The sequence below is a fragment of the Ostrea edulis genome, chromosome 4 (genome assembly GCF_947568905.1).
Source record: "Ostrea edulis chromosome 4, xbOstEdul1.1, whole genome shotgun sequence".
NCBI classification, from domain to species: domain Eukaryota; kingdom Metazoa; phylum Mollusca; class Bivalvia; order Ostreida; family Ostreidae; genus Ostrea; species Ostrea edulis.
In genome coordinates this window covers 4,220,732-4,242,614 of record NC_079167.1, presented here as the reverse complement: position 1 = coordinate 4,242,614, position 21,883 = coordinate 4,220,732, and the positions used below count along the sequence as shown (strand labels likewise).

Below are 21,883 nucleotides of genomic sequence, written 5' to 3'. Positions count from 1 at the left end.
GGAAAAACTTTTAAAATCTTCTTCTCAAGAACCACTAAGCCAGAAAAGCTGAAATTTACATGAAAGCTTCCTGACATAATGCAGATTCAAGTTTGTTCAAATCATGGGCTCCGGGTGTTGGATGGGGCCACAATAGGGGATCAAAGTTTTACATACAAATATATAGGAAAAATCTTCTTCTCAAGAACCACTGAGCCAGAAAAGCTGATTTTTACATGAAAACTTTCTGACATAGTGCAGATTCAAGTTTGTTCAAATCATGGCCCCCGGGGGGTAGGATAGGGCCACAAGTGGGGGGGTGGGTGTCAAAGTTTTACATACAAATATAGGAAAAAGCTTTAAAAAATCTTCTTCTCAAGAACCATTGGGCCAAAGAAGTTGACATTTACATGAAAGCTTTCTGACATAGTGTAGATTCAAGTTTGCAAGGGGTAGTTTGGGCCATAATAGGGACTAAGGTTTTACATACAAATATATATGGAAAGTCTTCAGATATGGGCCAAGGTGACTCAGGTGAGCGATGTGGCCCATGGGCCTAATTTTGATTGATTTCATATTGTTTAACATCCCTCTCAAGAAATTTTCACTCATATGGAGATGTCATCATTGCTGGTAAAGGGCTGCAAAATTAGTCCTATGCTTGGCGTCTAGGTCCTTTAAGCAGGGAGGGATCTTTTTCCTGCCACGCCTGCTTTGCTGTTTCATCTGAAGGACCACCTCATGTCGTCACCTCTTATGACAAGCAAGGGGTACTGAGGACCTATTCTAACCCGGATCCCCAAAGCATATTTTAGACCATTTTCCATTGAAGTTTATAATAGAAATAGGTCACCATAGGCTGTGCTGTTACTGGCTACATTTGTTTTCCACAACACAACTTGTTTAATTACTATCACAGGGAATGGTGTCCATCGCTCAAGACATTTTGCAGTCATGTGGTGTAAACTTTCAAAGAAAAAGGTAACTTTAATTCTTGAATATCTGAAATGTACTATAGTTGTAATGAAAAAGAAAAGAAAGAAAGAAAGATAAAAATATTTTTAAATTATCTTTTGAAGATTTAATGTAACTTAAATAGATGAATGTATATTTAAGTAACAAAAGTAATGAAATTTGTTCCGATATTCATAATTTTCAGCATAAAAAGTGGGAAGGTGATGGTATGTATGGACTATTTTTTTAAAAGTACATTGGTTTTCAGTTTTATAGATTTAAAGGTGTATACCAGACAAAACTGTTATGACAAGAAAGTGGGGGATATGTCTAATAATATTTTGAAATTGAAATCTGTAAAATTTAGTTATTGAAAAATGTGGTTAAAATAGAAAGTAATTGAAAGAAAAAATAAAACCCTTGCGAGATTCAAACTCATGATCTACACATCGACAGTCACACGTTAACCCACTGAGCTGAAGGAAATATATTGCTGCATGGTATCTTTTTTTTTTTCCATTTACGATCCAAAATGAAGTCGATCATTACGATCTTTAAAATTCCCAAAATGTGATATCATTTTTCTGTTTATTGTATTTATTAAGAATTCTGCCTTGCAATTTACTATCCAGTCTTAGTATGAAGTACAATTAATGTTCATGGATGAAAATCATTTTAGCTATCCTGGTAACACAAGGAAGAAATGCCACATTGTACGATACTGAAGGCAAAATGTAAGTTAACTAGATTTGACAAGCTTTTTATCCCCTTACAATGGAATTTAAGGGGATATACATGTATGTCTAAAATAGATGATGCTCATATAAGTGTGTATGTTTGTGAGTGATTGGATGAGTGCTTAAACACTGATATAGATTGTATCACAGGGCTCGAAATTGACATATGCCCGTCAGTCTGTGACTGGTCAAAAGTCTGGCGGACTGACTGACATTTGTTTTAGTCAGTCCGATGGGTCTGGTTAATTTTCTAAAGCATCATTTTGGAGAATTTTATACACACATTTGGCATGCTTCGATCTGTAGATATCAGACGAATCTGATTCGTAAATATAAATCCCACTTTTAAGTGTTACAATATTGTCTGAGGCATATTGAGTTAAATTTCATTTTAATAACATTAACGAAATATGTTTAATTATTTCTAGAAAACTCTGTTGGACTGGTACATTTTTCTGTGGACTGGTTGAAATTATACTCTATCAGTCTGGCTGGACTGGTGACATAAAAAGTTAGCTTCAAACCCTGTATCAGGTTGTGTCATGTTTGCTCATTTGCAAAGGTATCTCGCTTTGTGGTGCTCTAGCTTGTTAAATCTTTCTAACAAAGTTTTGGGAGTTATTGTTTTTGCTCGGTTCTTATTAAGTCTCCCAAACTTAGTTTGGAGACTTAATATTTTTTGCTTGGTTCTTATTATTCGTCCGCTTCTTGTTCTTTTTTCTTGTGCTTAAAAATATCTGCAGTCATTCTCAGTAACCATTGAGGAAAGTTTTAGATACTTGGATATGCCAATGTGTCTAGTTGTGTAGAAATGTTTTTGTTTTTAGATTGAAGGAAGTTAGGGTACATTTTGGGGGATCAAATGTGGATGGGGTCTAACATACAGTTCTATGAGGAAAAAATTAATTCCAAAATGAGAAGAGAATGACAGGGCCTACATACTAGTATCAAGGTGAAAGGACTCAGTGACCTTGACCTCTGACCATAAACATCAATCTAATGAAAATTGTTAGATCCGAGTATGTGAGTGGATCTAACATCTAATTTTAATTAGATTGAACAAGAGTACCATAAATGGTACACCATACGCCTGTCAGACAGAGACAACATAATTTTAGTGCAATATCTGCATCTATAATGAGAAAAAGTCTGGAAAACTGTTTGGCCTACTTTTAGTCCTAAAGTAGGTCACAGTGTGTGCACCAATCCAGCTGAAATGCAAACTGAACATACTCTTCAGAGGAAGCTTGGGACTAAATGTCAGAACAATATCTGTATCCGTAAAGGAAAATAGTCTGGAAAACTTAAGCCCTAAAGTAGGTCACGATACACCAATTTAGCTGAAATGCAAACTCACTTTTACGCTTTTCGAGGGTGAAATTGTGATTTACCTTTTGAATGCTGTACAACTGTACATATATCCCTTACTGAAAAAGGTCCGGAAAACATGACCTCTGGGTTATAGATGGACACATGGACAGTGCCATGGCATAATACATCCCATCTTTATACGACAGGCATATTAAAAGTAGTATAACTTTAGAACCAGACCAGGACTGATATTGACATGGGATCATCAGAAATGATAAGAGGATGATAGGACTTACAAACTAGTATCAAGGTCACATGAATCCAGTGACCTTGACCTCAGACCTAGAACATAAAACTGGTATTACTTCAAAACCAGGTCTGATAGAGACATGGGATCTTCAGTAATGATAAGAGGATACAAACTGATATCAAGATTGAATGACTCCTTTAACCTTGGCCATAGAAACTCTTATTACTTTAGAGAGGACTGATAGAAGCGTGGAATCTTCAGATATGATAAAAGGATGCTGTGACCTACAAACTAGTATCATTGTTAAGTGACTCCAGTGATCTTGACCTCTTACTCTTATAAAGATGGAAGTGTAAATATACATGAATGTATTAATCGTCAACGATTGATGTTCTATACTATATTTAGTGTCTTGTGGGCGTTAAGGTGGGGAAAACAGTAGTACTTGGAAAAAGCCTTCTTTTATACAACCAGTACTTCATTTTGAAGACTTTATAATCAACAGATTATAATCATATATTGTTTTAGATATATTGAAATACACATTTTCATTGTAATTTGTTTCATTTGGAAAGTTGTGTCTTATCTGATCTCACTAAGTAATTTGGTGAGAATTATTAGTTTTTGTATGCTAAAACTTGCACAGAATTTTTCCTTGTACACCTAATTTTGCATTGTGGAAATTTTGACCAACAGAATAGGTAAAGGAACAGGATACAAATGTGCTGAGCTAGAGGCACTGAAAGAGGATGAAAGCCTGACGATAGGTGCCAAGGAAATACAGGTGTGTAGCTATGTCAGATTTATTTTTTAAATGGTGCAATTATAACATGGTTAAATTTAAAATTACAAATTGATAATTTTACTTACAGATAAAACATTGAAAGACTGAATAACTCTGCTTTAGTTCTACATCAAAAAATCGAATGGATATATGCATCTTCATTTAACTTTAGGTGATGTCATTGATGACTGAAGAGCACTTTACATCTGGAAAATGTTTCTCCTCATTGGTAGATACTGCCAGGGTCAACACAGTGCCAGACAGACCAGTGGGTGAGCCATATTATATTACAAACTTTACTTCTAAGCCAGTCTTTAAACTTTTGTATGATCAATATTATCAGGCATCAGATGTTCAGTGCTGAATGTTTGATAGATTTCGTTGTTTATATAGTTTCTGTTGGAGAGAAGACATTTGTCAACCCACTGAAAGGAGAGAAAGCAGTTGTGAGTATAACATATACTATATAATGGAAAATGTCCACCTATTTCATTCTTGCCCTAATGCATTGAAATAGTCTGTGTCAATTTTTGTCTACTCATTTTAGATCCATTTGAAATTGAGTCAATCACATAAATTAATTAGGGCTGTTCCATTAAAACATATGAAGTACCCGGGGAAGGCACTTTAAAATTTGGGTAACCACCCATAGAAGCATAAAAATGTAATGAGGGACCACTCACAGAAGCAATTTTAGATAGTGCGGCACCACCCATAGAAGTGAAATAAATGTGAAATACACTTTTTCTTTAAATTCAATATGTATGAATGACTATTTATAACCCCTGAATAGAGGTCTATTTTCAGATGTTCCCAAGCATGATAGTAAAGAGAAGAAGAGTATCTTGGGTGTCATCACCATTCAAATAACTGGCCATCAATGAAGCTTGATCATAGAACCATCAATTTATTTTATCAAGACTGTCTTTCTTGAACATGATGAACTAAATTAATTTTATAAGTCTACCTGTTCATAAAAAGTCTAGTATTGTAAATGTTCAAAAACAAATATTAAAAGTTTTAAAATTGACTAGTATTTTGAGTATTAAAAAACAAGAAAATTTGTCTCTTTACGTAAATAAAATGATATTCTATGTTTCTTAGTCAATATATAAATTTACAACCTGCAACTTAAGATTTGTGAGGCTCTATTCTACCGTTTTCAACAATTTCGATAAATTTCAATTTCTCGATTCATATTTGTGCGCCATGTTTGATGTACTGAAGTTTCAACTTCCGATTGTCAAGTCATTTGCATATGTCATATAAAGTAGCATTTACATCAATGGACAAGTATGGAGGCGAAAGCTGTTTCGTCGGTATTGAAAAGGTTTGAATTTGATTTTCCTTTCTTTGTCGAAGTGGCTCAAGTAACTACATTTTCGCGCCGATTGTCAATGTTTAGCTTTTTCATTAGATCCACCTACAAGATTTCGCGATAACAAGCATGGCGGAGCAGACGAAGAATTTTGCATGCTGTACATTATATTTAATGAAAAACACCTTTATTAGACATGCCTGAGCACAAAGTTGGTATTCCTTTTGGTGTAATTTGTAAACAACATTTGGGACTAATACACAGTGCAGAGTTTATTATCGGTTATTCATAAAATTATTTTGCACCATTACGGAGATCCTATGGAATTGTAGCCTCATCCCGAAAACGTCAGAATAAAAAAAAATTGGATAGGGCTACATTATTGCAGCTAGAAAAAATCAAAAACCGTTTCAATGGACCATCGACCACGAGCACGTTTCGTCCATTTTGGACAAGGGAGATAATCCTGAAGACAGAAAACGGCATTTGTTTCACATTCTACTTTCAACCCTTCCCTTCTCTTGTTGCATTCCTCTCAGTTTCGGTAAAAAAATAAAGATTTTATCAAAACAACCACCCACAGATGCAGTTTTCTGGCAGTAGGTACCCACCATACATGCAATTTTCTACCAGTGACAAGCACCCATAGATTTTTTTTTTAATTGCCGTCCCCGGGTACCTCATATGTTTTAATGGAACAGCCCTTAATGATAAAGGCAAAATGGGGGCCAAATTTTCTCATTTTGATAAGCTTCATTATAAAATATAATTTTAGAAAAGAAAAATATTTCATCAATTTCTCTATTTATAGAGATACATGTACGTGTAAATTGTATTCAAAAATTGTTTTTCAGGGTACAAATTCATTCTCCTCCACCCCTCGACATGATCCATATGCACCTAATAATCTTGTCATGCCCAGACCCAGTGCAGCTCATCAAGTCAGTATAGAGCTTATTTTAAAAGAAAAAAAGGATAGTGAAAAATGTTTTCATTATTATTAGATGAAGGACATGAAAAACTCAAACATTTTTGCATAATGCATCCTTTGAAATATTGTAGTTGGATATTTGATGAGAAGGATAGAAATGAATTTTTTCATAATTTTTAAAGCAACAACATACACATGCATTGTAAAAGAAATTGATAAATTCATTGTATCACTGGTAAATAATGTACTGGTTCTGTTTTAGTGGCAGTACAATAAGAGGAACATGCCTGTAGTGGATGTGGTGGTGGATCCCTATCTGTCAGTTCACCTAAGACCACACCAGAGGGAGGGTGTGATATTTCTCTACGAGTGTGTTATGGGTTTCCGAAATGTTTCAGCAAGGGGAGCCATCTTGGCGTGAGAACTTGATTTGAATTTCAGTTCAAATTGTTTCTTGAATTCACCATTTATACCATATGCTATCTATGCTTCAAAGGTAATAACGAGTTCTAATGACTAAAGTGCGCTGATCCATGCTAAATCTGAACCTTTAACAAGGAACATTTTTTGTCACCAATCCCAAAAGTCCTTTGTCAAAAATTCTCAGAAATCTCATGAAGTCACGCATTCTAAGATTGTGAACTTACATGTATTATCATCCCAATCTTGTGGTCTCTTTGCTCCAAAATACAGTGCTCCATTACGCTTAATTTTTAATGAAGTGCAATGCTGATAAAGGGTAGGGTAAGATGATGTGTGACATCAGGGCTACATTTTGACGTACATCATAATACGGCTGTGACAGTGGCAGATCTTAAGTAGGAGATCATTTTAAAAAAGCAATGAACAAAAAAACATCTTTATTTTTTTCATGTCAAAAAATAATAATTGCTCAAATCTATTTAACAGTTTCAAATCCATGGCACATCCATTAATGCAAACCATGATGACATCCCCCTCCCTCCCCCATGATAGCCAAACATGCCTATTACTATCCATGACTGAAAATTCATAGGCTTATGAATAAATCTCAATTTGTTAAAACTAGGATTCTGTACAATTTTATAGATATTCTTATTTCTTCTTCTGAAACATTGCTACAAGGGAATTATTATATGAATTTATTTCTAACAAATTACTTGTAGATAAATGCACATAAGGGGGGTTGGGGGTAAAAATAGACATATTCTGGATCTACACAACAATGGTGTTGAATTTATTAAGTTATTAAAAATCATCATTACATTGAAATGCTTTTGATGCCCACAGGCAGTGCTGTTCTCAGTTTTACAGTCTTGAAAGGTTTGCGACAAGACTTGGACATTTTTGGGCATTTTTATCACACAATTAGTGACTTGAAAAGATTGAGAGTAAAAATAAGGAAAGTAGAAGTGGTGTAGAGCATACAGTTCAGAACAAGTAGTCAAAGGTTAAGCAAGTCAGACACATTATTTCAACTACGTTCATGTATACAGCTGTACATGTTTATAGTCATAATTGTTTATGTGCATGCTGGGTATTTTAGAGTGATCTAAATCTAGCAAGAACCTAATACAGGACTTCAATTGTTCATGATTTAATATAAAATCTTGGGAGAGAGTTAAGATAGGCTATTTCTGCTGCCTAATCCTATTCATGTACTGAGTATTAGGTAAATAGATATTGTTTAAATTACAGATCAAAGCAGGAACATTAAAGAATATGTATGTAGCTGCACTCATTCAAATGGTAGCACGGTCAGCATATTATGATATTGATATGTTTGTTTTTCAGGGATGATATGGGGCTTGGAAAAACATTACAAAGCATTTCTCTCATTTGGTAAGATTGGAACATATGAATTTTTTGGTTGATTCCAGATGTTTGATATTTGACAATGACATATTCTTGGGTGTTACATAGGACACTGTACAAACAAGGACCTTATGGTGGTAAACCTGTAATAAGAAGAGCTCTCATCATAACACCAGGAAGTCTAGTCAAAGTAGGTTCTTTCAGAATGTGTAATATTTATCAAGTTTTATTCACAAAACCAATCACTAAATATGCTAGGATTTCTCCATAGAACTGGTTTCAAGAGATGAAGAAATGGCTGGGGACAGAGAGGTTGAAGGCATTTGCTGTTAGTGCTGAAAATAGGATTGAGGCATGTGCTGTTCACTTGGTTAAGCAAAGTTAAAGAAAGCAGACTCTAAAAAACTGGAACAATTATATGATTGATATATACAATTGTAGATATGTTTACATGCAGTAGGATATTTACATGTATATATTTATATACTTTCAGGAATTTATGAACACTTCCATATATCCCATTGTGATAATTTCCTATGAGATGTTTGTACGAGTGTATGAAAAGTTGCAATCCATACAGTTTGATATCATTATTTGTGATGAAGGTCATAGACTGAAAAATAGCAGTATCAAAACAACGTCTGTAAGTAGACAGACAACTAGTAGTATCAAAACAACCTCTGTAACTTAGTAAGGAGGCAGATTGCAAAAGCAAACAAATTATTTTTGTCTTTTAGAGATATTTTTCATTTTCTTTATTTAATTAATTTTGATAAGTCTGGCAAGAAAAACTATTACATGATATCTTTATTTGGAATTAACAAATCATGTATTTGTCTGTTTCCACAAATCTAGTTAATTGCCAGTATGCCAACACAGAGACGGGTTGTTCTAACAGGAACCCCAATACAAAATGATTTACAGGAATTTTACTCCATAGTGGAATTCTGCAATCCAGGAGTACTAGGTAGGTAGATTTGAAGCAATACTTCAATACTATCACAGTCTTACCATTAGAATCTGTAGACTTATCCTTGGTGGACACTTAGACTCAGTCCAAGTTGATGGTAATATTGACCAGGGCAATAAAGAACTGATCTCTTGATCTGTACACTAGTGATTATAACACATGTACCAGTATATTATTTTGTCAAGTGAATTGATTTATCCAACAATTTGCTTTGTATTCTCTCTATCCTTTCTTTTTGTAGGTTCTTCTTCATCATTCAAAAGAGTGTTTGAAACCCCCATTGTTGCTTCTCGTCAGCCAGGTGCCTCACCTGAGGAGGTGGAATTGGGAGCAGAGAGAGGAAGTGAACTCAGTCGATTTACTAAACTGTTTCTCCTGAGACGGACACAGGAAATCAACACTAAATACCTACCTCCCAAATGTATGGACTTTTTGATTAGGGCTATTCCAGAAATAAATACATGGGGGGGGGGGGGGGGGTCGGGAGGCACCTTTTGTATATACCAAGCACCCATTAAAAAAAATAAAAAATTACCCCATGACCCATCAAATTGATAAACTCATTTTACAATGACCCATCTAATTAAAACAAAAAACTAACCAGACCCACCACAAAAATATTTTTAAAAATGAAAACGGTACAAATCTCGCGAGGTTTTCGGGACAAACATTCTAGTCAATGACGCGGTAATGCCTATGCGACATTGTATCACAGTAGTTCTGAAGAAACGATGTCACATCAACAATCAAAGGCATCTATGGCGGGAATGTTGGAAAGATTGTGAGTCCAAACGATGCTATTATCATGAAATGGGTATGGATATGTTTTTCCACGAATCATTCATCTTCTAATGGAGCCTGCATCCGGAGGCCTCTATATCACCATCACACCGACTGATAAATATAACGCATCGGTACCCTCGTATAAATCAACTAAGGTTTGCCTATTTTTATTAGAAAACGGAATACCTATTGGTTTCAAAATATTCCCCAAATCGATGCACTGTAAACTGTAATAATCTACAGAACAGAGTTCGCCGCCATCACGTCCAAAGGGACCCTACTAAACGCGCCTCTAATTTGAAGAGTGCCGTAATGGAAAGTTATGCACTGCAAAGAGCGACAACTCGAATAGTTCTATGTTACTTCCGATTTCCGATTTCGAAAGCAGCATTTCGAAAGCACGTTTTCAATTTTCCCTCCGACGTTTTGTAACCAACACGACAAGAGCGACAATAAAAATATTCTGAAAACTCAACACCCACGTGGCACAAAATAAAACAATAGAAACTACCCACTACCCATAATAAATATTTTTTTAACAGTCCAACCACAGACCAAATAAAATATGAAAAAATACGACCACCCACACAAAAAAATATCATTTGCCGCCCGACCCCCCCATTTGATCATTTCTGGAACAGCTCTTAGCAAAATTGTTATTGTAAAATGCTAATATGTATACGGTGTGACCGTTGGACCGAGCGAAGCATGTAATGGTCATTGGAGTGTCCCAAGTGGTAATCATAATTCCGTTAAGTACAGTAAATGATTCATTTAAAAATATGTATTTTGAATGAAAATTTCCTTGCGCTAAACACCCAGTAACATCTCAATATTAAAGGGGTTTATATGGGGACAACAGTTTTACAGGATCCGCCTATTCATTGAACGCGGGAAATAAAACGAAAGGCGACGTAAACTGTGCATTGTGACGTCACATTTAGTCTCGACTTTTTTCTCTTTTTCAAAGCAAACAATTATAAACAACAATAATACATTCCGTATGCAATGAAAAAGGCCGTTAAAACAAAACAAAATTAACCAATAAATTCAAAATGGCAAAGAAGTAACCGTAATTTTATCGTATATTCTTATTCAAAGAAACTCATGAACTCGTTCATCTATTTAGTCGTATTACGGTTTTATATGTATTTATTTGCTAAAACCTGTTACAATGATAATGATTCTATTCACTTTGAACAAACTGAGTGTTTAAATTACGAATTGCACATCGGAGTCTTCTATTATTGGCATTCAAAATAAAACACGAATAACTGTTGAAACAGGTAATGAAAAAATAAATGGCGGCGCCCATATGGATCACGAAAATTTCAGTGAACGTACATGTATATAGAGATTATCTCTTTTTCTTTTGCTGATTTTGACTTTTTTCTTTTACATACGTGTTACCTTTAGAGCCTTGCTTCGAGGACGGGCCTTTGGCCCGTCCGAGCTTTGCTCGGTATGAAAAGAAACTCAGAATAGTCTTTTGTTATTGAGTGGGAAGGCTGCATCAGAAAGGTTCTTTGATGTAGAATAGATTTATGTTAATCTGAATATTCATTAGGTAATGATATTGTTATACCCCCCGCAACAAGTTGTGGGGGGGGGGGGGGGTATACTGGAATCAGGTTGTCCGTCTGTCTGTCCGTCCGTCCGTCCGTCTGTAGACGCAATGGTTTCCGGGCTCTAAAGCATTATCCTTTCCACCTACAGTCACCATATCATATATATGGACTACCCATGGGATGAAGATGTTCCCTATCGATTTTGGGGTCAAAAGGTCTTTGGTCAAGCACACTGGACATCGAAGTAGCAATATGGTTTCCGGGCTCTAAAGCGTTATCCTTTCCACCTACAGTCACCATATCATACATATGGACTACCCATGGGATGAAGATGTTCCCTATCAATTTTGGGGTCAAAAGGTCTTTGGTCAAGCGCACTGGACATTGAAGTAGCAATATGGTTTCCGGGCTCTAAAGCATCCTTTCCACCTACAGTCACCATATCATACATATGGACTACCCATGGGATGAAGATGTTCCCTATCGATTTTGGGGTCAAAAGGACAAAGGTCATGCGCACTGGACATCGAAGTAGCAATATGGTTCGGTTGGTCATGCCATTTGTTTTTTACACTCAGAAAAGAGGTAGTTTATACCTATTACCAACACCCTTTGGGAGATTGGGGTAAGCGGGGGTATTCTTAGTGAGCATTGCTCACAGTACCTCTTGTTTTGTATGACAGGTGAGATAGTGCCTGATATTTTGTATGACAGGTGAGATAGTGCTTTTCTGTCAGCCCACTGACCTACAATTGAGGTTGTACTGCCAGATGTTGCAGGGGAAGATGTTTCGATCCTGTCTTAGAAATGATGGAGCTTCACATCTGGTCTGCATAGGAGCCCTGAAGAAGCTTTGTAACCATCCCAGTCTGATCTTCACCAAAGCCCGTCAGGCTGAAGAATGTCCAGAGGACTTGGAGGAGGTGTGATATTTTTCTCTCGACTCTTTGATGGAGGTGTCAGTGACATGGGGATGCCCTTATCTGTTTGTTTAATGATTTGTCAAGAGCCTTGCTTTAAATCTGTTAAAACTACAAAATGCAAGTCACATGACTTTGTGTTTTTCTCAATTGTCAAAACTATTAGCTGTAACAAAATCTATAAACATTATCTTTTTATTACTTGCTTTGCAATTATTGTGATAGGATTTGCTATTTGATTACCTCCTCTCCCTAGGGGTCAGTGTATAGTGGCTTGTCCTCCCTCTTCCCCCTAGGATACCAGGAAGATGACTGCTCGGTAGAACATACAGGGAAATTGAAAGTTTTGTCGGAAATTCTGAAACAAATATGCATAAATTCAGAAAAGATTGTGATAGTGTCCAATCACACGAAGGTAGAAGGATTTTTAATACTTCCAAAATACTCAGATTTATCATTTTGTGCATGTTTTGTTTACTACGATTTTGACAGTATGAATTGCTTTTTACTGTGACAATCATTTGGAAATGATATCATATAATAAGTACATGTTTACCCCGTGTTAAATTTTCATGCCCCCGAGATTGAAGATTGGGGGGGGGGGGGGGGCATATTGTTTTTGTCCTGTCTGTCATTCTGTAATTCTGTCATTCTGTCTGAAACTTTAACCTTGCTAATAACTTTTGAACAATAAGTGATAGAGCTTTGATATTTCACATGAGTATTCCTTGTGACAAGACCTTTCCGTGGGTACCAACATTTTTGACACCTTGACCTTGGAGTTTAGCCTACTTTTTGAAAACTTTAACCTTGCTAATAACTTTTGAACAATAAGTAATAGAGCTTTGATATTTCACATGAGTATTCCTTGTGACAAGAACTTTCCGTGGGTACCAACATTTTTGACCCCGTGACCTTGGAGTTTGATCTACTTTTTGAAAACTTTAACCTTGCTAATAACTTTTGAACAGTAAGTGATAGAGCTTTGATATTTCACACGAGTATTCCTTGTGACAAGACCTTTCCGTGGGTACCAACATTTTTGACCCCGTGACCTTGACCTTGGAGTTTGACCTACTTTTTGAAAACTTTAACCTTGCTAATAACTTTTGAACAATAAGTGATAGAGCTTTGATATTTCACATGAGTATTCCTTGTTACAAGACCTTTCCGTTACCTTTTGACCTTGACATTTGACCTACTTTTAATTTTTTTTTTACATTGGTCATAACTTCTAAATGGTAAATATTAGAGCTTTAATATTGTACATGAGCATTTCTTTTGACAAGATCTTTCTACTGGTACCAAGATATTTGCCCTTGTGCCCTTGGCCATTATCTGGGGCATTTGTGTTTCACAAACACATCTTGTTCTTTTTTTAACTGTACTAAAACATTTAAGCTATTTCAATATTTTATTAAAACAAAAAACAATAATACCAATCTGTCATTTTTCTTATAGACTTTGGACATCTTGCAGCAGTTTTGTTCAAATTGTGGTTATGGATATTTACGACTGGATGGTCAAACTCCCACTAACACACGCCAAGATATTGTCACCAAGTTCAACAGCAGGAATTGTGTTGAAAGTAATTATTCAAGATCTAAAAACTGAAGGCTCTTCTTGTGAGCTGATTGATTCATTGTCAGAACATGTGTATCAACATGTATATGTTTGTTAACATGTGTATCTACCTGTATATATTTGTTAACATGTGCATCTACATGTATTTGTTAACATGTGTATCTACATGTATATGTTTGTTAACATGTGTATCTACATGTATATATTTGTTAACATGTGCATCTACATGTATTTGTTAACATGTGTATCTACATGTATATGTTTGTTAACATGTGTATCTACATGTATATATTTGTTAACATGTGCATCTACATGTATTTGTTAACATGTGTATCTACATGTATATGTTTGTTGATATCTTTGAGCCAGTTTTATGTAACTCGCAAAACATTCTCTAGTGAAGGAGATTCAGTTTTTGTCCAAATAATCGGATGCATGCTTTTCCAAGGGAAAATAATTAATGTATAACAGGATTAGGTTTTATGTATTTTACTCTGAAACCACCATACCAGAAATGACTAAACCTGTTGATAACTTTCTTATGTAATGGTAGACTAGCATTGATGAATATTGCCGTCATAAATTCAGTTTGGACTACATTTTTGTAGGGATGCAAAGTTTTATGTGCACATCGGAATCAAAGGGGGGAAAAAATTCTCAAGCATATGAAGATAAGATTTGTCAAAACATGCCGGTGTTATCATTACCCCCCCCCCCCCCCCCCCCCCCCCCCCCCCCCTTTTTGTCTGTCATGACTATTTGTTCAGGCCATAACTTTGTGATGGAGAGACATAAGATACTCATACTTGGCAAAAGTTGTTAATGTCCAGATGGTGTGTCATGACTCTGAACCATGGTCACTGGTTGAAATGTTCATTAGGGCCATAAATGATTCCACAGTATTCATGTGTGAATCGCAACCCATTGGTTTGGTTACAGTATTAGAGGTCTTGGGGTTTCACATAGTAAATTCTTCTCACGGTGGCGAATCACGTGACTTTGGCGTGATCAATTGCACAGAAAATGGCAACAAAAATGAACTCAAGGGAAAATTCAAATGAGTAAGTAACACATTTATCAAAACGATTTGTCACATAACTTATATCAACATTTGAAGAATTTTCTCAGGAACAAATCTTTACTGGTAGTTCTACATGCAATAGAAGCAGAGAACATTGACACAGTTTTTTGTTTTCAGTCAAAAACTTTCTGACTGGCAAAAAGCTGTCAGTGTTCTCTGCTTCTATCGTACGTAGAACTACCATTTTAGTATAGATTTGTTCCTGAGAAAATTCTTCAAATGTTGATATAAGTTATGTGACAATTTGTTATTGATAAGGTGTTACTTATTCGTTTGAATTTTTCCTTGTCTTGTCTTTCGTTGTAATTTTTTCGGGTAATAGGTCATGCCAAAGTCACGTGATTCGCCACCGTGATTTGTTCAAAAACAAAAAAGTTATGATTTGTCATAATAATGTGAAGGCATTTTCCTATATAGTTTAAATTTAGCTTGTTCAAATCAGACTCTGTCATGGTGTGTAAAAAGTGTAAACTTTATTTATCTGATGATATTAGCAAACTTCTACAACTTCATGTCTGGTCAACTCGGATATTGATGTGAATGGGCCATTGATGTAGGGGATATTGGAGTACCCAAAGGAAACCCAGGTCTGAATGGGCAGCCACACTACCCTAGCACATTCAACCACTGCCGATCTTGAGGATATAACTCGGGCTGCAGTGGTTGAGAAGCGAGTGTGTTCACCACGCCACCCATTTTATGGTGTGTAACCACAATAAGAGCACCAAAGTTCATAGTCCATATATATATATTCATGTGCAAGGTAATGGGTAAATATTCCGGTCTAATGACTTCTAATATTTATATTGATTTCCCACAAAGTTTTAATTTGAAAATTGAGTGGATTACAACTTTCTAAGAAAACAAGCTATAAACCCCTATTTGACAAAGGTTTGGGTTTGATCTGAGGGTGAGTCATGACTTTCACCTAAGGTCATTTGTTGAAGTTCAAGGTCATCACTAGTAGAGGTTTCAAATTGGTGTCCTGGTTATATCTTTGTAAAATGGATAATGAATTCAATTCTGAAATGAAGATTGCTTTTGACATGTTGTAAGGTCACATCAAGAAAAGGTCAAAGCCTATCTTGAAAATGCCTTAGCCAATAATACCCAAAGATTGCGTGTAGCCATTGTGATAGGAAGATCAGGGTTTTTTTTTAGTCTATACCTTTGTAACATGTGCACATTGAATTCTTGTACTTGATCCAAAGGTTGCTTTTGACATTTTCTGTTTTTGTCCTCCATCGGAGTTAAAGTTATATAGTCTGTGTAGTTGTGACTGTAACAATGTGATTGTCACACTTTGTATAAATGTGGCGTTCAAATTTGCAGTTTTGCAGACCTATTCCTGTTTAGACAATAGAGCAGACTAGTTCATCTGATTTTTTTTAAATGCCATATTGTATTTCCCTACAGAGGTATTCCTGTTAAGCTCCAAAGCTGGAGGAGTAGGCTTGAACCTTGTTGGGGCATCTCGTCTCCTGCTCTATGACGTGGACTGGAACCCTGCCAATGATTTACAAGTGAATTTTGTCTCATGTTGTTTTATTTGGAAAAAGAATGTTGCATTTTAAAATCAGATAACATTCGCAAATCATGTTTTGATTCGCAGTGAGATCCCAATTAAAAATCTTTGTTTTTGTTGCTTCCCCTGCAGGCCATGGCAAGGGTATGGAGAGATGGACAAAAAAGACAGATTTACATCTACAGACTCCTTACAACTGTAGGTTACTATTTTGATCAAAATGTGTGAAACTAAGTACACTTTGTCAAAGATTTAAAAGGACAGTTTAGTACCTGTAAAGAAATCTTTCTATTATGTCATTTTACATGTGCATATACAGAGACCCTCAGATATCCATACTCTGCAAGATATCTGTAACTTCATCTTTCAGACTCTATTTATTTTGAACATACGTTATTTTGTCTCATTTATCTGAAATTCCACGTTCTGGGTCCAGATAGTCCTTTTATTCTACAAAATACATTTTTCCATTACATTTTGGTTCATTTATCTGGATGGTTATTTTTTCGAATTTGTCTAAGCTTTCCTGAGCTTGGTGTTGATCAAGTCTATCAAATGATGTTTGGAAACTTATTGGTTTTGTTCAGTTCTTATTATTTTTCTCCTTTCTCGCAGCTAAACTTGTCTGCAGTGGATATCGGAAATGGTTTGTTGCAAGTTCACAATATTTTATGGCATGGTAGGCCCATTTTCATAGATGATCCTAAGCATTTAAATTTTGTATAATATGTGGAAGGAAAAATATATTTTTGGGGTATCAAAAGGGGGTTGGGTTTCAGATTTTTACTTCAGAAGAAAACACAATTTCTAATGCTCAAACTTTTTCGTTGTTTGTTGTCAGTGAGATTTGGTATAATGGGATAATTGAGGATGGTAAAATAGTAGACTTGAAATTTTCAAATTGGCTGTTAAAATGTGTCAAATTTTGGATATATTCTTATTGGAGTAGTTGAGGATGGCGAATAAGATGGTAAACTTGATATTTTTAAAATTGCGGAGATTTGCAAAATGGCCATTGAAATGTGACAATTTTTCAATGTTGTCCAATCTAAACAAAATTTGGTATTTAGGAGTAATTGAGGATGGCGAATAAAATGATGAACTTGAAATTTTCCATATGTCTGCCATTTTAAAAATGGCCTTCAAATTTGCTTAAAATTTTCAACATTTTGCAACAAATTTTGGTATGTAAGAGTAGTTGAAGATGGTAAATAGACTCATAATTTTCAAAATGATGGATTTTTCAAAGAATGGCTGCTGAAAATGTGTCAATTTTTTAATGTTGTTTGATCTGAACAAAATAGGTCGTATCTAAGGGGTAGTTGAGAATGATGAATAAAGTAGTGAATTACAAATTTTCAAAATGGCTGCCAAAAACCTGTCAATTTTTCCATGTTGTCCAATCTAAGCAAATTTTAACAAAATTTGGTATGCAGGGTAGTTGAGGATGGCTCTTTGCCAGGTACAGATTTGAATTTACACACGCTAATCTTCCCATTCCAAGTTCACATTAGTACAGGTATGGTTGATAATTAATTGAAGGGGGGGGGGGGGGTTCCACTCCAATGCTGGTAATCACATGCTCTTAAATTGCAATCATGTCAACACCACTGACCAAGTTTTACTAGTGTTTATTCTATTTGAACGAGTGTCGTGTAGTAGTGCTGATGAATATTATTATAGTTTTCAATACGATAAAACGTATTAATCTCATGAAGTATTCATCTTTATGCCATATACTACAGAAGCCGATAGGTGCCAGGGTTTAGAATGAATATTTATTTAACTGGCGGCCGCCACTTAATTTATGTGGCGGACGCCACTTATTAACTGGCGGCAGCAACTTATTATCTGGCGGCCGCCATATATATTAACTGGCGGCCGCCACTTAATTTATCTGGCAGCTGCCAGTTAATTTATGGGGCGGCCGCCAGTGAATTATATGGCGGCCGCCACTTAATTTAAATCATTTATATGACTGTCGCCAGTTATTCAACTCCTCTCTCTTTCTCTATCCCTCCCCACTGCTTAGTAATATGCATACATGTGATATATATACAATTAAGAGCATTAAATTATTGTTTTTCGATTGTACTGTTAAATACGTAGAACCACGGGGCTGACCCTCCATTTTTTTGACAACGTTCAATTTCTGTTATTTATGCAAGCTAAGTTATTTTCACATGTGAAATAAGGTTAATTGGCGGATTGGCCCCCACCCCACTCTTTTGGTGGTAGTAATGAAGGGTAAAAATGTAATAATGAATGGACTAACAAATTGAAAGATGAACGGAACCCCCTCCCTCCAATTTAGGAGTGGTTCCCTCCAATTTAAGAGTACGAAGTTTGGGCAAAAGATACATTTTAGGTTCCTTTTCTGCTTGTCAACATTTGTAGAAGACAATTTCTCCTCCGATTGTCCCTACACTTTGAAAATAATTATGCTACGTGTTTGCGTACTATTCTAAATCTTTCCAAAATAATCACTCAGCGATACGAATTACATTGTTTGCAATTGGCAGCTGCCATATATAAATTAAGTGGCGGCCGCCAGATAAAATAACTGGCGGCCGCCAGTAATACAGAAGCCGATAGATGCCAGGGTATAGAATTAATATTCATTTAAATGGCGGCCGCCACATAAATTAACTGGCGGCCGCCAGTTAAATTAAGTGGCGGCCGCCAGATTAATTAAGTGGCGGCCGCCAATTAATTTATATAGCGGCTGCCATAATAAGTGGCGGCCACCAGTTAAATTAAGTGACGGCCGCCAGATAAATTAACTGGCAGCCACCAGTTAAACAAATATTAATTCTATACCTTGGCACCCATAGGCTTCCGTACAAGCGTCAAATTATCTAGTACATCTGACTGGGAACCAAAGCGTCCAGATAAACGAAGCTCCACTGTAAAAACTTAATATGCTTTTATTTTCTCGATACAAATGAGTTTTGTGCATTGGTAAGCTAGGAGCCAAATAAAACACCAATACTTATCCTTCGCTTGTGTATTGGTAAGAAATACATATTATGACATTGGAATGTTTTTCATTTCAAGGGGACAATTGAGGAGAAGATTTATCAGCGTCAGATCAGCAAGCAGGGGTTAAGTGGTGCCATCATGGACCTTAAAAACAAGAGGGGAGCTCAGTTCTCTGCAGAGGAACTAAAAGTAAATGTCATTTATCTTCTTTATAATACTGATTGGCTCACAATAATTAGTATACACATAAATTTCATCTATTCAAGTCTCTAGTAATGAGATTTAATGTGCTGCATGCAGAAGACAGGAATTAATTTGACAGTCAAAAACACCGAATTCGAGCAGTGCCACTTGCATCCTTCATCGAGTGTCCTGCAGACTGAATTCGAGCAGAGCCACTTACATGTACATTCCTCATTGAGTGTCCTGCAGACTGAATTCGAGCAGAGCCACTTACATCCTTCATCGAGTGTCCTGCAGACTGTATGCAAGCAGAGCCACTTAATCCCTCATCAAGTGTCCTACAGACTGAATTCAAGCAGAGCCACTTAATCCCTCATTGAGTGTCCTGCAGACTGAATTCAAGCAGAGCCACTTAATCCCTCATTGAGTGTCCTGCAGAAAATTATCATTAGTATAACTATTTTTTGTAGGACTTATTTTCATTGAATGAGAACACTGAGAGTGACACACATGATCTCCTGAAATGTAATTGTCAAGGAGGGGGGAAAATAGGAACACCTGAACCCATCTCCGTGCAAACTACAAGATCATGTCAGCTGGGAATAGCTCCTTCTAATCAGGTAAATTAAACCGATTGAAGTAATATCAGTACATAATATTAAAAAGCAGATCAAATCTTGACTATCTTGCACATATTTTGTATAAAAAACAAGATTGGGTATGCATTTAAAAATGTTCTAAAGCTGTTTGGTCCGATCTTATTTTGTAGAAAAGCAAGACACTGGGTATGGAAGAACTTCTGGACTGGAAGCATGTATCTGGAAATGTTCTAAATGAAAAGACGGTATGAACAAGCAAAATCTTAAGAGCATATATTCATAATACCTGATTTATGAAATTCTCATGAAAACCAATTTAATTACAGGACTGGTTACTCGGAGATGCCACCTCCTCTATTACATTCAGTTTTTGGCAAGAAACCAACACTGAAAATTCTGCATCATCTACAGATTGAACTTTAATAATACCTACTGTATGTGTGTGAACTTATTTTAGTGTGTACATATTATCAAGAATTAGTGTTTGTTGCATGTGACAATGGATAGATGGAGAATTTCATAATTTGGTGCAACCATAAATTAGCCTCTTGCCTCCATGTTACAGGCCAGTAAAATGATGGATTCCACTTAAATAAGTACAGAGACATGAATTTAATGAAAGAATAAGAAATGTACAATACACATATTATGTTTAAACACACTGTGTGCAAGTACATATACAACATTTTTTCAAAGTAATTTTTATGCACAATAAATGTTACAAAAATCCTCATCATAGTCATTTCTAAATATTATCAACTACATTTACAGATGATATACTGTGCATTTGAACTGACAAACAATCAGCAAAGTTCAAGAGATGCATTTCCAACATCAACACCATTCCTCTTGATCAGTAGGCATATTTTTAATGAGACCCTGAATTCTACCTAGGATAATTTCATTTGTACTGCGACAATTTTCTGCTCCATAAGGTGGTTCAATAAACAGTGCATCAGAAATCGACAAGAGTTCATTATTACTTCCCGTCACCTGCACAGGCAAACGATTTTTCAGAAGCCAGCTTTTCAGTCTATTCTTTCTTTTTTCCAGTTCCTCCTCTGAAAGCATTTGAACTTCAGGTGGTCTAAACATGGCTTCTATTCTTTTCTTGTAAGTTTCAGAGTTTTCATCCAAAATAGAGACGTGCCTGACACTTGGTCCCATAACTATGTCCAACTCTGTTTTGTCATCTGTAAATGACAACAAAACAAAGCTCTCTGAGACTGGGTCAATTGTGTACACCCATCCTATGACCTCTTTTCCATCTTCTTTTAGAACACTGACCTGTTTGTTGAGATACTGCATTAAATCTTCAGGGTCACGCTTAAAAATTGGATGCACAGTTCCATTTACTTCCTCTGCCATTTTTCAATTTTGCAAATAAAATATCTACAGTATGTAATCAGTCACTTTTCTAATGGTTCAGGTTAAACTGATCAGAATTTTTGTACTTTTCCAACAAAGCTGTTTTGATTGTAAGTTGATTTCTTAAAATATCTATTTGTTTCAACTGCTCTGTTTTGCTGCATTGTATTCCTGGCATTTTGTCAACAAATTCTCTGGCCTTTTCCAGCTTAATTTTCAGTTCAGTCATCTTTTGGTTGACATCATTAGATTCTTTGTCAAT

The 21,883-nt window shown here is 35.9% G+C and overlaps 2 protein-coding genes across 2 annotated transcripts in view; one reads left to right on the top strand and one right to left on the bottom strand.

Moving 5' to 3' along the window:
* The window catches only part of LOC130053936 (DNA repair and recombination protein RAD54B-like), a 31,693-nt gene extending 10,065 nt beyond the window's left edge, over nucleotides 1-21,628 (top strand). The window contains exons 4-26 of the mRNA XM_056161709.1: nucleotides 899-960; nucleotides 1,139-1,160; nucleotides 1,613-1,667; nucleotides 3,928-4,015; nucleotides 4,188-4,287; nucleotides 4,409-4,461; nucleotides 6,188-6,274; nucleotides 6,527-6,681; nucleotides 8,038-8,085; nucleotides 8,167-8,248; nucleotides 8,330-8,410; nucleotides 8,552-8,701; nucleotides 8,914-9,025; nucleotides 9,270-9,449; nucleotides 12,094-12,302; nucleotides 12,556-12,714; nucleotides 13,761-13,887; nucleotides 16,381-16,487; nucleotides 16,622-16,687; nucleotides 19,547-19,660; nucleotides 20,125-20,274; nucleotides 20,424-20,498; nucleotides 20,580-21,628. Of these exons, the coding sequence (XP_056017684.1) occupies nucleotides 899-960; nucleotides 1,139-1,160; nucleotides 1,613-1,667; nucleotides 3,928-4,015; nucleotides 4,188-4,287; nucleotides 4,409-4,461; nucleotides 6,188-6,274; nucleotides 6,527-6,681; nucleotides 8,038-8,085; nucleotides 8,167-8,248; nucleotides 8,330-8,410; nucleotides 8,552-8,701; nucleotides 8,914-9,025; nucleotides 9,270-9,449; nucleotides 12,094-12,302; nucleotides 12,556-12,714; nucleotides 13,761-13,887; nucleotides 16,381-16,487; nucleotides 16,622-16,687; nucleotides 19,547-19,660; nucleotides 20,125-20,274; nucleotides 20,424-20,498; nucleotides 20,580-20,669 (2,372 nt within the window). The 3' untranslated portion in view covers nucleotides 20,670-21,628. The remainder of the gene's footprint in view (nucleotides 1-898; nucleotides 961-1,138; nucleotides 1,161-1,612; nucleotides 1,668-3,927; nucleotides 4,016-4,187; nucleotides 4,288-4,408; nucleotides 4,462-6,187; nucleotides 6,275-6,526; nucleotides 6,682-8,037; nucleotides 8,086-8,166; nucleotides 8,249-8,329; nucleotides 8,411-8,551; nucleotides 8,702-8,913; nucleotides 9,026-9,269; nucleotides 9,450-12,093; nucleotides 12,303-12,555; nucleotides 12,715-13,760; nucleotides 13,888-16,380; nucleotides 16,488-16,621; nucleotides 16,688-19,546; nucleotides 19,661-20,124; nucleotides 20,275-20,423; nucleotides 20,499-20,579) is intronic.
* Nucleotides 20,847-21,621, bottom strand: LOC130053937 (gem-associated protein 6-like). The gene has a single exon (XM_056161710.1). The coding sequence runs from the start codon at nucleotides 21,619-21,621 to the stop codon at nucleotides 21,088-21,090; it is 534 nt and encodes a 177-aa protein (XP_056017685.1). The 3' UTR covers nucleotides 20,847-21,087.
* Nucleotides 21,629-21,883: the final 255 nt, after the last annotated feature.

Coding starts and splice junctions, on each gene's coding strand:
- LOC130053937 (XM_056161710.1), bottom strand. CDS start 21,621: ATGGCAGAGGAAGTAAATGGAACTGTGCATCCAATTTTTAAGCGTGAC.